At 40.4% G+C, this 16,813-nt stretch overlaps 2 protein-coding genes and 1 pseudogene across 2 annotated transcripts; all 3 read right to left on the bottom strand.

Annotated features, from left to right (window-relative positions):
* Nucleotides 1-205: 205 nt before the first annotated feature.
* On the bottom strand, nucleotides 206-2,769 carry LOC118557539 (annotated as a pseudogene).
* Nucleotides 2,770-8,721: 5,952 nt separating this feature from the next.
* Nucleotides 8,722-11,236, bottom strand: LOC118557415 (protocadherin beta-15-like). Its single transcript, XM_036127384.1, has one exon. The coding sequence runs from the start codon at nucleotides 11,101-11,103 to the stop codon at nucleotides 8,737-8,739; it is 2,367 nt and encodes a 788-aa protein (XP_035983277.1). The 5' UTR covers nucleotides 11,104-11,236; the 3' UTR covers nucleotides 8,722-8,736.
* Nucleotides 11,237-14,299: 3,063 nt separating this feature from the next.
* On the bottom strand, nucleotides 14,300-16,813 carry LOC118557414 (protocadherin gamma-A11-like). Its single transcript, XM_036127383.1, has one exon. It carries the CDS (start codon nucleotides 16,676-16,678, stop codon nucleotides 14,300-14,302), a length of 2,379 nt encoding a protein of 792 aa, XP_035983276.1. The 5' UTR covers nucleotides 16,679-16,813.

Raw genomic sequence — 16,813 nt, 5'->3', positions numbered from 1 at the left:
ATCCACCATATATTTGGACTGTTAAAATAACCTCAGAGGAGTCTGGAAAAAATATACCAGAGACACATGCATGCAAACCAGCCAAAGCCAAGACATTACCCAAGACTTGCTGTAAGAAAGTGCTAATAACTCTTCCACCACCATGAAATAATGTCATAAATACATAAAAAATAAATAAATCTGTGAAAATGCTAAAGAGTGATCATCATACCTCTGAGCATCCATCCAGTTCTCCAAATGCTTCAACAAAATCACTTAAACTCTTCTTCAGAGTCTGGTCAGCAGGCAGTGTGTGTGTCGTTGTAAGATGATACAAACTTAAAGTCACTGGTTCTAGATCCCGTCGTCAGGTAGGCGTCATAATTGTAAGCGCTGCGTAAAGTTCCTGTGCCGTCAACATCTGCGTAATTAGGAGGGAGATAAGCTCCGGGGATGGCTACTGCTCCATCAAACAACAGTCTGGCTTTCTCCTGCGACAAAACCTCACACCCAGGATGATGATGATGAAGGTCAAAAGAAGGTGGACACAGAAACCAGTGCAATGATCAGATAGAGGTCAGCTTGGAGTTCTTCTCATCATAAGAAATGTCTTTCAGTTCTGGCACCTCAGCCAAGTTATCAGAAATAAGTAAATACATGGCACAGGTGGCAGACAGAGAGGGCTGTCCGTTATCTTTCACTGCAACAATCAGGTTCTGTTTCATGCTGTCAGATTCTGAAATGTCCCGCTGTGTTCTGATCTCTCCGCTGTGCAGACCAATAGTGAAAAGTCCAGGATCTGTGGCTTTGACTATATGATAGGACAGCCAGGCATTCTGTCCAGAGTCTGCGTCCACCGCGATCACTTTGGACACCAGAGAGCCTCCGTGTGCAGCTTTGGGGACCAGCTCGGTCATGAAGGAGCTGCCCTCCGGGGCGGGGTACAGTATCTGAGGAGAGTTGTCATTCACATCCGATATGAACACACTGACGGTCACGTTGCTGCTGAGTGGAGGAGAACCGTTGTCTCTGGCCATGACGTGGACTTTAAAACTCCTGAACTGTTCATAATCAAACGACCTCACAGCGTGGATCACCCCCGTGTCTCCGTTAACAGATAGATAGGAGGACACCGAGGCACCGTTCACCTCACCAGGTAACAGAGAATAAATCACTGTACCGTTTTGTCTCCAGTCGGGGTCTCGAGCAGAAACGGAGCATAAAGTGGAGCCAGGTTTGTTATTTTCACTCACATATGCGCTGTAGGACTGTTCCTCAAACACAGGTGGGTTGTCGTTGATGTCAGCTACAGATAACTGAACAGTTTTAGAGGAGGACAGAGGTGGAGAGCCCTCGTCAGTGGCAGTGATTGTAATATTGTAATCAGACACTAGTTCACGGTCCAGCTGTCCTGTGGTCACCAGAGAATAATAGTTTTTAATAGAGGGAACCAACTTAAAGGGACGTTTTGCTGAACGGAGCAGCGCAACCCTGTCTGTTATTTCCTGAGTCTCTGTCCTGCACATTAATGATGGCCCACCTTTGTACCAGCAGGGGTGTCTTCTGGTATGGGATTGGTCAGGGATTTCAGACTGACTACAGGGGTGTTGTCATTAATATCAGTTATAGAAAATAATGAACCTGAGCATAAGATGACAGCCCAAGACCATCTTTTGCTTTAACCGCGTATTTTCATTATGATGTTGTAACTTCATAGTCTGCAGCTCCAGTTACACGTATTTCCCCACTTTTACTATCAATACTGAATAGTTTCATCACTTTCATCATCAACATGTCCAAAATCATAAGTAACATCTCCATTCACTCCCTCATCTGCATCAGTTGCGCTCACTGTGAGCACTACAGTGTCTAAAGAGAGTTTTCAGGCAGACTGGCTTCATAGACGGCCTGGCTGAACACTGGGGCGTTATCATTAGCATCCAGCACAGTTACATGTATGATCACTGTACCTGATCTCCGAGGAGATCCGCCATCTATAGCTGTGAGCAGCAGGTTAATTTCTTTCTGCTTTTCACGATCAATTTCTTTATCTAAACAAGCTCCACAGTGTTTCCATAGCAGCCAGAATGAAATTGTCGTTCTTTTCAAGGCTGTACTGCTGACTGCGTTTTGTCCTACATCTGCGTCGTGTGCCTCCTCGATCACAAAGCGAGCTCCTTGCCTGCCAACTCATGAATTTCTAGATATATTTTTTATCTTTAAATCACCTGGGAAGTTTCGTTAATATCTTGAATATGCAGGCTGATCCGATGCAGCTCCAGAGGATCCTCTAGAACGAGCTCCTGTTTTAAGATGCACGAAGCCTTTTGGCACAAAGCCCCTCCCGATCAATCCTCTCGCCACAATCAGCTCTCCCTGCGCCAGGTTTATGTCACAGGTAACGCTTATCCGCTCTCCTCGGTTGTCAATGCGGGCTCTTCTGGTGGACAGCGCACCTGTCTGCAGCCACCAGATCATTGGCGATATTTCCAATAACGGATCCCCGTTCATTTCCTCCGGAAAAGAATAGCTCATGTCTCCATGCGCGACGTGCAGCAGACAAAAAGAGACGCAGCTCCACGAAAGGAAAATCTTTCAAATCCATTCTCAATTTTTTATGCTAATGGTTCTTGTTAGTAGTTAACTTAAGGTGACCGAATGACTATAACGAAAAAAAAACGCTTTGACTCAGCGGGTCCTCTCATTATAGCCGCTTTAACGCGCATTCGCAGTTGGTTCACAAAGGAGGGACGGGTGATATTTTTTTAGGCTGGTACATAGGCGAGACATCTTGAGTTCAGCTGAACAACATTCCTTCTTTTAAAATATAAAAACATCTTATTGAATTTCTATTAAAAAAAATAACACTATCAGCAACTAAGATCATCCTAAATTAATTAATCAGGAAATCTTGTTTAATAAGTCATTAAAACTGTGTTGCCTTTGACCCATTGTTCCTTTGAGAGCCTCAATTATGAACCCATCTTCTTAACTAAATATGTCAGCATGGCCTTAAAGTGGCTGTGGGCCTTAATATAAGCTGGATGTATTCTCACTTCTGAAACAGTTGAAACATTACTAAGAACCATCTGGTAGCTTGGTAGCTCCAGGCTACCAGCTACCAGCCCACCTGCTTTTCCCACTAGGTCTGCGCCAGGCTGTTAGCCCCGACCACCAAACCAAAGGTTATCATTAAAATTCCTTCATGATGCCTCCCAAGAGAACCACATGGAAGGAGGGGTTTAGAAGGGGTAAAGATCTCACTAAACTACATGACTGAAGAAATTGCTACAGCAGAAAACTGATACTAGGCATGATGGAGGAAACCAAAGATCTCAAAAGACAATATATGAAGAAGGATAAGAATATATTGGAATGCCATGTGGCAGACTTAGAGCAATATTCCCACATGAACAACGTTGTGGTCAGTGGCTTGGAGACAAAGCCCTGCTCATATGCAAGATCAGTACAGAGCCATACCTGGAGCCCATTAAGCAGCAGGTAACTTCATTCTCAGCAACAAATGAACCTTAATCAATAAAAAGGATATTGAGGCTGTTCATCCCCTCCCGTGGAGAAACAAGGAGGATAAACCAGACATAGGGATTCGATTTACAAATAGAAAGTACTCCGCTGTTAAACAAGGTCGCAACTGAAATGATCTGATGTTTATGTGAATGAGTATTTGACAAAGGAGAACAGAGATATTGCAAGACAAACACGCATTCTAAAAAATAAAATAAAATCAGGCAACATGGACATGAACTGTAAAATCTGTATCTAGCTGAATTGATCACCAGAGCAGGCTAGAGTGCTGATCATAAAAAACAACATTGAAGAGCTGAAGCAGTGCCAAGACCAGAGTGGCGTCCTCAAGATAATAAGCTGACTTTAGATGACTAATCCTGCATTTCTACATAGTGCAAAGTCTGTACTAGGCCATGCAAAAAAAAAAATACTCTTTTTGACTCTGATAACAACTTTTTCAACCATCTACTTCATACATGCAGCAACTACACTGAAGAACAATTATATCAAATGTAAAGTTTAACCGTGGTCTATCTATTATTCATATAAATAGCAGGAGCTACACACTAATTTGCAAGGCATTAAAGATTATTTAGATCACTTCTCTAACCCATTCAACATAATTGCAATTTCTGAAACTTGATTCAGTACTTTAAAAGGGATTGGTCACAAGTTAGTTGGTTACCAATTACATTGCATGAATAGGAGAGGGGTGAGAAGGGGAGTGGATGCGGCTCTATATATCATAAATAATTTACAGCATAAGGTAATAAGCAGCTTGTCAACTGCTGATGAAGACTTATTGTAGTGTATAACAGTGGAGATTCACATGGAAAAATGTAGGACTCCAGGATAAAGCATTGAGTTATTAAAAATAATGTAGAGGAATTATTTTCCAGCAAAAGCCACAAGATAATATACATATATGATATACATATGCGCTGTAGGGACTTCAATATGTGGGGACTTCAATATAAATTTACTTTACTGGCTCGGGCATCTGGTTGGGATGCCTCCTGGACGCCTCCCTGGTGGGGTGTTCGGGGCACGTCCCACCGGGAGGAGACACAGAGGAAGGCCCAGGACACTCTGAAGGGTCTATGTTTCTTAGCTGGCCAGGGAACGCCTTTGGGTTCCCCTGGAGGAGCTGGCCCAAATGGCTGGGGAGAGGAAGAATGGTCCTTCCTATTAAGGCTGCTAGACCCCACGACCCGACCCCGGATAAGCGGAACAAGATGAGTGGATGGATGGATAAATTATCCAAATCAACTCAGTTCAACTGATTAATTCATTAACACAATGTATAGCTTGAGTTTGTTCTCCTTAATTACAAAACCAAGCAGGAAAATAATGCACAGTGCCTCCTTAATAGATAACATAATTAAATGGAAAGCAGTTTGCTGAGAGGGATGCTCATGAGCGATATCACTGACCACCTGCCTGCATTAGTGATCAATGATTGTGGGTGTGGAAAAGAAAATGAGGATTATATAATTAGATATAGGACAATTAGATCAGGGGAATCAATAACTGCATTTAATAATGACTTACTGAAACAAAACTTGTGTAATCTTTACCAAGAAAAATACATAAATTTAGCTTACGATGTATTATGAATACATTCAAGACATTATACAAATTGCCCTCTTCAAGAAATAAATATGAGGCAAAAACAAACCCACACAAGCAACCCGTTGATCACAAAAGAAATCCAAAATGCCCGTAAAAAACACTCTTTACAAACAGTTCTTAAAATAAAGGACAATAGAGGTTGAATGTAAATATAAAAGCTATAAAATAAGATTATGTTATAAGGACTTATAAAAATTACATAACAAAACAAAATGATGTTATTTGAGAATCAGAAAAGTGACATACAAGTTCAAGTTAACGTAGATAATGTTGACATAGAGAGAGTTAATCAAATAGAAGTTTTGGGTGTTGTGTTGGATCGCAAGATTTGTTGGAAACCTCAAATAAACTACGTAAAATCTAAACTTGCAAAGAGCTATTGGGAAGTTGAGGCACCTCTTAAATTATAAATCACTGTCAAAACTTTACTTCTCACTGGTACTCCAATATATGGCCTATTGTGCAGAGATTTGTGGGAGGACATAAAAGTAATCTACAGTCTTTGTTCATTCTTCAGAAGAAAACAATCAGAATAACCAATAATGCAGAAAATTCAGCTCACGCAAACCCTTTGTTTTTGAATTCACATGCCATGAAAATTACTGATTTACTCAACTATGAAACTGCAACAATAATGTTCATGCCAAGGAATAAAAGGTGTTATCTCCAGATAATCTGCACATATTATTCAGTGATTAGGAAGGTTGTGGTTTGAGAGGTGAACTCAATGTCAAAACTCCTTCTGTGTTCATTTTTTATCTCAAGTTGTGGAATAACATTATGGAACCAATTAGATATCAAATGTAAACAAATTTATAATATAATTAAATTCAAAAGTTCATACAAGAAACATGTCTTCAATAAATACAAGGATGAAAACAGGCTCCTATAGGTTGAAGTGTATTGTTTTGTATAATAATTATATTAGTTATAAATATGTTTATGTACTTGGGTGTATATAGTCTTACACATTTATGTAGGGAATTGCTGTAATCTATTTTCCGTGATATACAATTCTGTAACAATCACTTATTGGTAAATGGAATATTTATTATAATAAAGTTAATTACCTGTATGGTATATTTCTATAATATATATTGGTGCAGTTTAATGATTGAATATTGAAGTAAAATATATATTAAAAGTATTTTACATAGGGACATGTACTACTAAAGTAAATTATGTATGACAAGGGGGTAGGCGTAGTGTATACTTCTTCCTGCTCCATTTCAAACTGATTTCTGTACATTTATCTGTCTTGTGTTTTTTTTTTCTTTTTGTTGTTGTTCACAGTTATTGTTCAAAATAAACGTTCATTCATTCATTATGACAGATTAAGTTTGGTCTGCTACGAACACCCTGTGTGCCGATACACTTACACTCCCTGTACTTTGCAACTGAACATGGCAAAGTTATCTGACAGCTAGCAGAACCTGTGCTTTAAGGCTTTGACAGCACAGCATTTGTTCTCTAAAACAAACAGACCCTTGGAGGTGTTCTGTAATAACAAATAGATTGCATTTATAAAGCATATTTTCAGCCTTATGCAGCTTTAAAAAAATGTGGTTGACCAGCCCAGTGAATAACTAACATTTGTGAACAGCACTCAAAGTGATTTCATTCAGCTCTTGTCACAGTATGTTTACATGCCTAAGAGTTTAGGTAGTATTTTAAAATAGGGAAATTTGTTTTACCTTTCACAACATTATGCTATAGGTTCTGTATATAAATCAAAATATTTAGACGGGAACCCTGTTCAGGGAGTACCCCGCCTTTCGCCCATTGACAGCTGGAAATAGGCACCAGCACCCCTTGCAACCCCACAAGGGATAGACGTGTTAGAAAATTGATGGATGGATACCAATAAATCTCTGTTTGGTGGAACAAACTTTTAAACATTAAAACCAGACTATGGGTTCAGAAAATTTAAATCCACATGGGAAAACTTAAAGTAAAATTGTGTCTGCATAGGTTTTTGTTTTGTAGAATTTCAAATATATTTTCAGTTATACAAAGTTCTTGGAACAAACAATAAAAACAGGGCTCTGTAATTCTAAAATAAATTAATTTATGTATGAGGAATGGTGTTGGGAATATTGAAACATTTACAAATTTTGAAAAAATTGTAATTGAAATAATAATTGAAAACAAGTTTGTTTTCCAATTAAGCAGATACTAGATAGTTTTAAGGCGGACATAACTCACCACTAATGGGTTGTTCAGGTTAACCTTATTAAAGTGAAATATAACTGTACCTGAATTTTCCAAAAGTTATGAGTGATAGGAATCCCCCATGTTATGGTAAGAATAAGCAACATTTTAACATTGAAGAAGTAAGATCATATGCAAGTAATGTAACTTTACTATAGTAGGACAAAAAAGTCATATTTGTTCATTTACAAATATAAAACCAACTAGCTTCCATGCAAATAATTTAATTAGTAAAAATAATATCACTCCAGTCATCACAAGCAATGCTTCCAAAGAACAGCAAGCCAGACCAAACCTCCATTCAAAGCAAGACATGAGACAAAAAACGGGTTAACCTAAAACAATCAGCTAATATACAGTAGTGGATTTTTGTTGCCGGTGATTCCAAGTTTAGATTTCCAGCAGTTGTTGAAACATGTTAGCAAAACAACCCGATAAACAAATGTTAAAATACAATTGTGGGAAATGAATGTACTCAAGAAAATTGACTTATGCAAGACAAACATCACTCTAACTAGCAAAATGCCATAACGCGTTTTTCAGAATATGTCAGTGAATCTTATTATTCACAATTCAGCAAGACGAGAAGGCAAAGAGCAAAAGAAGACCCACAATAAAACTTTTGAACTAATAAAAGTAAGATTGTCTACGATCCCTGAATGTAGATTATAACTATATTAATCATACGTTTTGCTATAGATGTCATAAATAATTCATATAACTGCAATGTTTTGTTTTAATATTTTTTTTAAGAACTCGGATGTCGGTGCACATCAGTAATGTATATGGCTTTGTCGTTGGCAATGTTAACATAAAAACAAAGCTGTCTCACGTCTTTCTGAAAATGTACTGAAAAATCCTCAGCGAAACTAATAAAGGAAAAGTTGTCTCCCTTCCCTGAACAAAGATTATAAATATATCATGCAAATGTTTCACTGTAGATGTTTTGGGTAAAAGATTTTGTTGTGAACTGGAATCTCGGAGCAGCTTGGTAATGTAGGTAGGAAATGTCATTTCCTCCGATCTTTTTGAGACAGAACGCATTAAAATGTTCAGCGAAACTAATGAATGAAAGATTATCTACCTTCCCTGAACGAACATTCTGAAAAAAATATACATACTTGCTAGAAATCTTGTGACATTGATGGAAACTGACCAAGTGTCAATATCTGATGAGTAGGGACTGCAAATGTGTTGTTAGACCACACCAATGTAGAACTCTAGCAACTGATATTCAGAACCAAGGACAGAGGAAAAAAAGGAACAGAATCACAGGCGCCAGTAACTTTTATAAAATCGGAATAGAATAAACAAGTATATCGACAAAACTTTGAAAAAATCAAATTTTAAAGTTGGTGGGCTAGAATTATTTTACATAGGAAAGATTCATACCTCAGGAGAATCATCACAGCATCCGAAGGCATCCGCAAACTCTGTTGGGCTTTTTTTCAAAGTCTGGTCAGCAGGCAGCGTGTTGTCGTTGTAAGATGATACAAACTTAAAGTCACTGGTTCTAGATCCTGTTGTCAGGTAGGCGTCATAATTGTAAGCGCTGCGTAAAGTTCCTGTGCCGTCAACATCTGCGTAATTAGGAGGGAGATAAGCTCCAGGGATGGCTACTGCTCCATCAAACAACAGTCTGGGCTTTCTCCTGCGACAAAACCTCACACCCAGGATGATGATGATGAAGGTCAGAAAGAAGGTGGACACAGAAACCAGCGCAATGATCAGATAGGAGGTCAGCTTGGAGTTCTTCTCATCATAAGAAATATCTTTCAGTTCTGGCACCTCAGCCAAGTTATCAGAAATAAGTAAATACATGGCACAGGTGGCAGACAGAGAGGGCTCTCCGTTATCTTTCACTGCAACAATCAGGTTCTGTTTCATGCTGTCAGATTCTGAAATGTCCCGCTGTGTCCTGATCTCTCCACTGTGCAGACCAATAGTGAAAAGTCCAGGATCTGTGGCTTTGACTATATGATAGGACAGCCAGGCGTTCTGTCCAGAGTCTGCGTCCACCGCGATCACTTTGGACACCAGAGAGCCTCCGTGTGCAGCTTTGGGGACCAGCTCGGTCATGAAGGAGCTGCCCTCCGGGGCGGGGTACAGTATCTGAGGAGAGTTGTCATTCACATCCGATATGAACACACTGACGGTCACGTTGCTGCTGAGTGGAGGAGAACCGTTGTCTCTGGCCATGACGTGGACTTTAAAACTCCTGAACTGTTCATAATCAAACGACCTCACAGCGTGGATCACCCCCGTGTCTCCGTTAACAGATAGATAGGAGGACACCGAGGCTCCGTTCACCTCACCAGGTAACAGAGAATAAATCACTGTACCGTTTTGTCTCCAGTCGGGGTCTCGAGCAGAAACGGAGCATAAAGTGGAGCCAGGTTTGTTATTTTCACTCACATGTGCGCTGTAGGACTGTTCCTCAAACACAGGTGGGTTGTCATTGATGTCAGCTACAGATAACTGAACAGTTTTAGAGGAGGACAGAGGTGGAGAGCCCTCGTCAGTGGCAGTGATTGTAATGTTGTAATCAGAAACTAGTTCACGGTCCAATTGTCCTGTGGTCACCAGAGAATAATAGTTTTTAATAGAGGGAACTAACTTAAATGGGACATTTTGTTGAATGGAGCATCGGACATTTTGGTTATTATCAGAATCTGCATCCTGTACATTAACGATGCCCACCTCTGTACCAGGTGACACATTTTCAGGTACTGGGTTTGCTAGAGACTTTACATAAATTACAGGCGAATTATCATTCACGTCGGTGACATCTATGGTCACTTTTGTGTATGAAGACAATCCTAATCCATCTTTTGCTTTTATACGTAGGTCATAAGTTGCAATAGTTTCAAAATCAATTGCACTAATGAGCTTCAATTCTCCTTTCCTATGATCAATGCCAAAAACCTTCTTCACATTCTCTGAAACATGTCCAAAATCATAAGTAACATCTCCATTCACTCCCTCATCTGCATCAGTTGCGCTCACTGTGAGCACTACAGTGTCTAAAGGAGAGTTTTCAGGCAGACTGGCTTCATAGACGGCCTGGCTGAACACTGGGGCGTTATCATTAGCATCCAGCACAGTTACATGTATGATCACTGTACCTGATCTCCGAGGAGATCCGCCATCTATAGCTGTGAGCAGCAGATTAATGTCTTTCTGCTTTTCACGATCAAGCTCTTTATCTAAAACAAGCTCCACATTGTTTCCATTAGCAGCCAGAATAAAATTGTCGTTCTTTTCAAGGCTGTACTGCTGGACTGCGTTTTGTCCTACATCCGCATCGTGCGCCTCCTCGATCACAAAGCGAGCTCCCCTGCCTGCCGACTCCCGGATCTCGATTTTAAAAGATGCGTCGTTAAACTGTGGTGCATTATCATTAATATCTTGAATATGTAAACTGAAAGGATGCAGTTCGAGAGGATTCTCCAGCACAATGTCACGTTTTATTACACAAGTCGGCCGTTCCCCGCACAGCTCCTCACGGTCAATCCTGTCGGAGATAATTAAATCCCCCGTGCTCCGATTGATATCACAATATCGTTTCCGTGTCCCGGCAGCATCAACACGAGCATTTCTAGGTAACAATTTACCCACGTCCAGGTTCAAATCCTTCGCTATGTTCCCAATAGGAGATCCGCGTTTCATTTCCTCTTGCACCGAATAGCTCACGTCTCCATTCGCCCCGTAGCGCAACAAAAGGAGAAGGATATAACAAATGCGGTAATCCATTATGGTAGTTACGATATGTGTTCAAAACACAACAGAAATCCTTGGTTAGATCTCAATCAAACTACGGATAAAAAACAAAACAAAACAAAAAAAAAAAACATTAAACCGAGAGCTTCTCAAACAACCTGGATGCGCAGCATGGAGCTGCAACTGAAATGTTAGGCTGTCTTTGGACTAAACAAAAACGGGCACAGAGGAAAACCTTCTCATAAAAAGGCAAATAGTGACACCTTGAGAGAAAAGAAGAAACAACACATTTCACGATGAAATGATCATTTTAATAAATATATTCAAGTCTATTTTTAATGGCTATCAGAGACAGAAATTGGGGTATTAGTCCCCATAGGAAACTTCAAATTTGCTCCAAAGATTCAGAATCAAGAGGAAACAACATGTCTAAAAGGATAAGATGAGAATCAGCTAAACTAAAATTAAATTGGTAATATATATATTAAAATGCAGCAAAAATAAACTTCAACAAGCAATTTAGGTGATACATCCAGTTTGCACGGAATTTACAATATAGTGTGTATGCTGAATTAGTGAATTTAGCATTCACTAATTCAATAAATGAATTACTGTTTCATAATTATACAGTGGTATTAGACAACATGGCTCCCGCATGCAGGTATGATATCCTGTGTCTCTAAGTGGTGCACGTTGGAAGAATGAACCATGCATTAAACATACGGCTGATCAGCTCCACATATCTAGGCTACGGAGTACAGTTTAAGCTTGTCTTTATTTTGCACAGTATCCTCCCCTCCAACACCACTGTAAAATATTCCAGTTCCTCACCTACAACATGGCAGGGTTTCCTAATTATCTCTTAGAGTCTGTTAGTGTCCTTCACCCTCAAGGTACTGCCCCAGCAGACAACAGCTTATAGGATATCACTAGCCACCACAGACTCATAAGGTATCTGCAGGATCATTTAACAGATGCTGTATGGAAGGACCTTAGCCATCACAACAATCAAAGACAGGTCCAGGTCTATCTGTATGCCATGTCCATAGTAATGCATCAGACCAGTTTGTTCTCCAATTACACCCCCAGGTAATTTTTTTTCCCGTCTATCCCTGCTTCAAGGCAAAACATTAGACACATCTGCACAAACTTATTTTGGAAGCAACAGGGGCTTGTTATAATGTTTTTCTCATAATCAACCAGGATGGTGATCACCACCAGCAGCTAAAGTATTGTATGAATAATGTTTACATATAAAGACCTTTAAACCTCAAAACTTGATAGACATTTGATGATGAAGTTCACCCTGAGCTGGATTACAAAGCTTTGCTCAGTTTAGATTTGTTTGGTCATGTCATTCTAATAAAGGGATCAAAGTTTAACAAGACAAAAATGAATGCAATGAGAGAAATGCATTACCCTGAAACAATCTGTTACCCTGGTCGCACAGGATGTGGAGGTGTTTCACATGGGTTGTGTGCTTGCCGCAAACAAGCGTATTCTCCTCACTCGTCTGCTATTCACTAAACTTGACATCACAACCTGTAAAGCTAGAGAAGCCAGGGAAACAAAATATTTCGGGAAAAATAAATGCCACACAACACTGGATTCAGATTCTATATTCAGGTTCAAAGTTCAACAACAACTTTGCTGGTACACTGATCAGACAGCTCACAGTGTAAGGAGACAACTTTAATAAGCCATAGATCACAGGATTGGACCCAGTGGGGTTACATATTACTTAAAACCCCACCTCTATGGTGGGGGTTTGAGTAATGCTTAAAACTATTGAAGCACTGAAGCATTGATCATGGTAGCACAGGGGCAGGCCTTGAGCACCAGAGCAAAAGAGCCCCTGCTCTACCATCCCAGGTAACATCCCAGGTGCAGGCTATGCAAAGAAGCCCATGAAACCACCCAGCATCTCACAGCAGGGTGTAAGATACTAACAGGGAAGGAATACATGGAACACTATAAAAAAGTGGCTGGTATAGTGTACAGAAACATCTGTTCATAATACCAACTGGAGACCCCCAGGTAAAAATGGGAGTCTCATCCCAAGGTGGTGGAGAATATCAGAGCTAAGAACCTGTGGTACTTCCAGATACAAACAGACAAAAGGATAATGGCCAACCAACAGGACTTTTGATCATTGATAAGCAGCAAAGGACAGCTATGATCGACAGGGCCATCCCTAATGATGGAAACATCAGGACAAAAGAGCACGAGAACTTGAAGAAATACCAAGGGCTCAGGGACGAGCTAGAAAGAGCCTGGAAGGTGAAGACAACAGTAGTGGCTGTGGTCATTGTAGCATTCGGGGAAGAAACCCCCACTCTGGATAAGTGGCTACAACAGATACCTGGAGAAACATTACACATCTCAATCCAGAAGAACACAATCTTAGTAACACTCTTAGTAACTACTAAGAAGAACCCTCAGGCTCCCAGGCGTCAGGTAGAGGACCTGAGCCACCACCCCTGCTCAAGAATAAGAGGGGTGGGTGAGAGAGCATTATATATATATATATATATATATATATATATATATATATATATATATATATATATATATATATATATATATATATATATATTTAGATAGATAGATAGATAGATAGATAGATAGATAGATAGATAGATAGATAGATAGATAGATAGATAGATAGATAGATAGATAGATAGAAACAGTGGTTAAAATATTTATAGTACATATTTCATCTTGTGATGTCTTAAAGTTAAAAGTCTGTCCAGGCAAAAAATGAATTTTAATTTAGAGACAGCAATGTGTATTACAGAATATTCCCAATAACAGCATTTCAGGTCACAAAAATGAGTGTTGCACTTATGACTTTTGGTTTTGACATATTACACAAAGTTAATTCCTGTAGATTAAGTATAATATACTACCAGTAGTATTTTCTAAAAAAATGTGCTGGTGAAAAAATAATAGAATGTTTTGAATACTTTTCTTGTTTTGAGATTTTAAAACAATGTGAAAGAAGAGCAAGTACAACTCTTCTTTAAAAGTTGGTGTGAAGTTATTAAAATATATCTGTTCAATATAACATTGTGAGTTAATTTCATCATGCTTTTATTATTTTTTATGAAGATTCCAAAAGATCAAGAAAAAAAATTAAGAATTTCAGATAGCAGCAGTTCACAAGATACTAAGAAAAAAATAAACATATTCCAAAAATAATAACTGAGGAAGAATACTTCAGATATGTTCATACCTCAGGAGAAGCATCACTGTCTCCAAACATGTCAGCAAACTCTGTTGGACTTTTCTTCAGAGTCTGGTCCGCAGGCAGCGTGTTGTCGTTGTAAGATGATACAAACTTAAAGTCACTGGTTCTAGATCCCGTTGTCAGGTAGGCGTCATAATTGTAAGCGCTGCGTAAAGTTCCTGTACCGTCAACATCTGCGTAATTAGGAGGGAGATAAGCTCCGGGGATGGCTACTGCTCCATCAAACAACAGTCTGGGCTTTCTCCTGCGACAAAACCTCACACCCAGGATGATGATGATGAAGGTCAGAAAGAAGGTGGACACAGAAACAAGCGCAATGATCAGATAGGTGGTCAGCTTAGAGTTCTTCTCATCATAAGAGATATCTTTCAGTTCTGGCACCTCAGCCAAGTTATCAGAAATAAGTAAATACATGGCACAGGTGGCAGACAGAGAGGGCTGTCCGTTATCTTTCACTGCAACAATCAGGTTCTGTTTCATGCTGTCAGATTCTGAAATGTCCCGCTGTGTCCTGATCTCTCCGCTGTGCAGACCAATAGTGAAAAGTCCAGGATCTGTGGCTTTGACTATATGATAGGACAGCCAGGCGTTCTGTCCAGAGTCTGCGTCCACCGCAATCACTTTGGACACCAGAGAGCCTCCGTGTGCAGCTTTGGGGACCAGCTCGGTCATGAAGGAGCTGCCCTCCGGGGCGGGGTACAGTATCTGAGGAGAGTTGTCATTCACATCCGATATGAACACACTGACGGTCACGTTGCTGCTGAGTGGAGGAGAACCGTTGTCTCTGGCCATGACGTGGACTATAAAACTCCTGAACTGTTCATAATCAAACGACCTCACAGCGTGGATCACCCCCGTGTCTCCGTTAACAGATAGATAGGAGGACACGGAGGCACCGTTCACCTCACCAGGTAACAGAGAATAAATCACTGTACCGTTTTGTCTCCAGTCAGGGTCTCGAGCAGAAACGGAGCATAAAGTGGAGCCAGGTTTGTTATTTTCACTCACATGTGCGCTGTAGGACTGTTCCTCAAACACAGGTGGGTTGTCGTTGATGTCAGCTACAGATAACTGAACAGTTTTAGAGGAGGACAGAGGTGGAGAGCCCTCATCAGTGGCAGTGATTGTAATGTTGTAATCAGAAACTAGTTCACGGTCCAGCTGTCCTGTGGTCACCAGAGAATAATAGTTTTTAATAGAGGGAACCAATTTAAATGGCATATTTTGCTGGACAGTGCAGCGGACCTGTCCATTAATGTCAGAGTCTCTGTCCTGCACATTAATGATGCCCACCTCTGTACCAGCTGGGGTGTCTTCTGGTATGGGATTGGTCAGGGATTTCAGACTGACTACAGGAGCGTTGTCATTAATATCAGTGATAGAAATAATGACCTTTGCATAAGATGACAGCCCCAGACCATCTTTTGCTTTAACGCGTATTTCATATGATGTTTTAACTTCATAGTCTACAGCACCAGTTACACGTATTTCCCCACTTTTACTATCAACACTGAATATTTTCATCACTTCATCAGTAACATGACCAAAATCATAAGTAACATCTCCATTGACTCCCTCATCTGCATCAGTTGCGCTCACTGTGAGCACTACAGTGTCTAAAGGAGAGTTTTCAGGCAGACTGGCTTCATAGACGGCCTGGCTGAACACTGGGGCGTTATCATTAGCATCCAGCACAGTTACATGTATGATCACTGTACCTGATCTCCGAGGAGATCCGCCATCTAAAGCTGTGAGCAGCAGATTAATATCTTTCTGCTTTTCACGATCAAGCTCTTTTTCTAAAACAAGCTCCACAGTGTTTCCATTAGCAGCCAGAATGAAATTGTCGTTCTTTTCAAGGCTGTACTGCTGTACTGCGTTTTGTCCTACATCCGCGTCGTGCGCCTCCTCGATCACAAAGCGAGCTCCCCTGACTGCCAACTCATGAATTTCTAAATTGATTTTGTCATCTTTAAACACTGGGGAGTTATCATTAATATCTTGAATCTGAAGGCTGATCCGATGCAGCTCTAGAGGATTTTCCAAAACGAGCTCCTGTTTTAAGATGCACGAAGCCTTTTCGCCACAAAGCCCCTCCCGATCAATCCTCTCGGCCACAATCAGCTCTCCCTGCGCCAGGTTTAACTCACAGTAACGTGTATCTGTCCCTTCGGTGTCTATGCGGGCTCTTCTGGTGGACAGCGCACCTGTCTGCAGCCCCAGATCCTTGGCGATATTTCCAATAACTGATCCCCGTTTCATTTCCTCCGGGAAAGAATAGCTCGGGTCTCCATGCGTGACGTTCAGCATAATAAAGAAGCGGCTCCATGAAAGGAAAATTATCAATTTCAAATCCATTTTAAGATTTAAATGCAAAATATGTTCGGGTAGTAGATCACTAAAGTGGACCCGACGACATAGAACGAGTGAAAGCTTTAATTTAGCGCGTCGTCTTGTGTAGAAGCGCTCTAAGGCGCATACGCAGTGGGTTGA

Source organism: Fundulus heteroclitus, chromosome 23 (assembly GCF_011125445.2).
Source record: "Fundulus heteroclitus isolate FHET01 chromosome 23, MU-UCD_Fhet_4.1, whole genome shotgun sequence".
Lineage (NCBI taxonomy): Eukaryota > Metazoa > Chordata > Actinopteri > Cyprinodontiformes > Fundulidae > Fundulus > Fundulus heteroclitus.
Note: the sequence above shows the minus strand (reverse complement) of the source record. Positions and strands in the feature narration are given on the sequence as shown.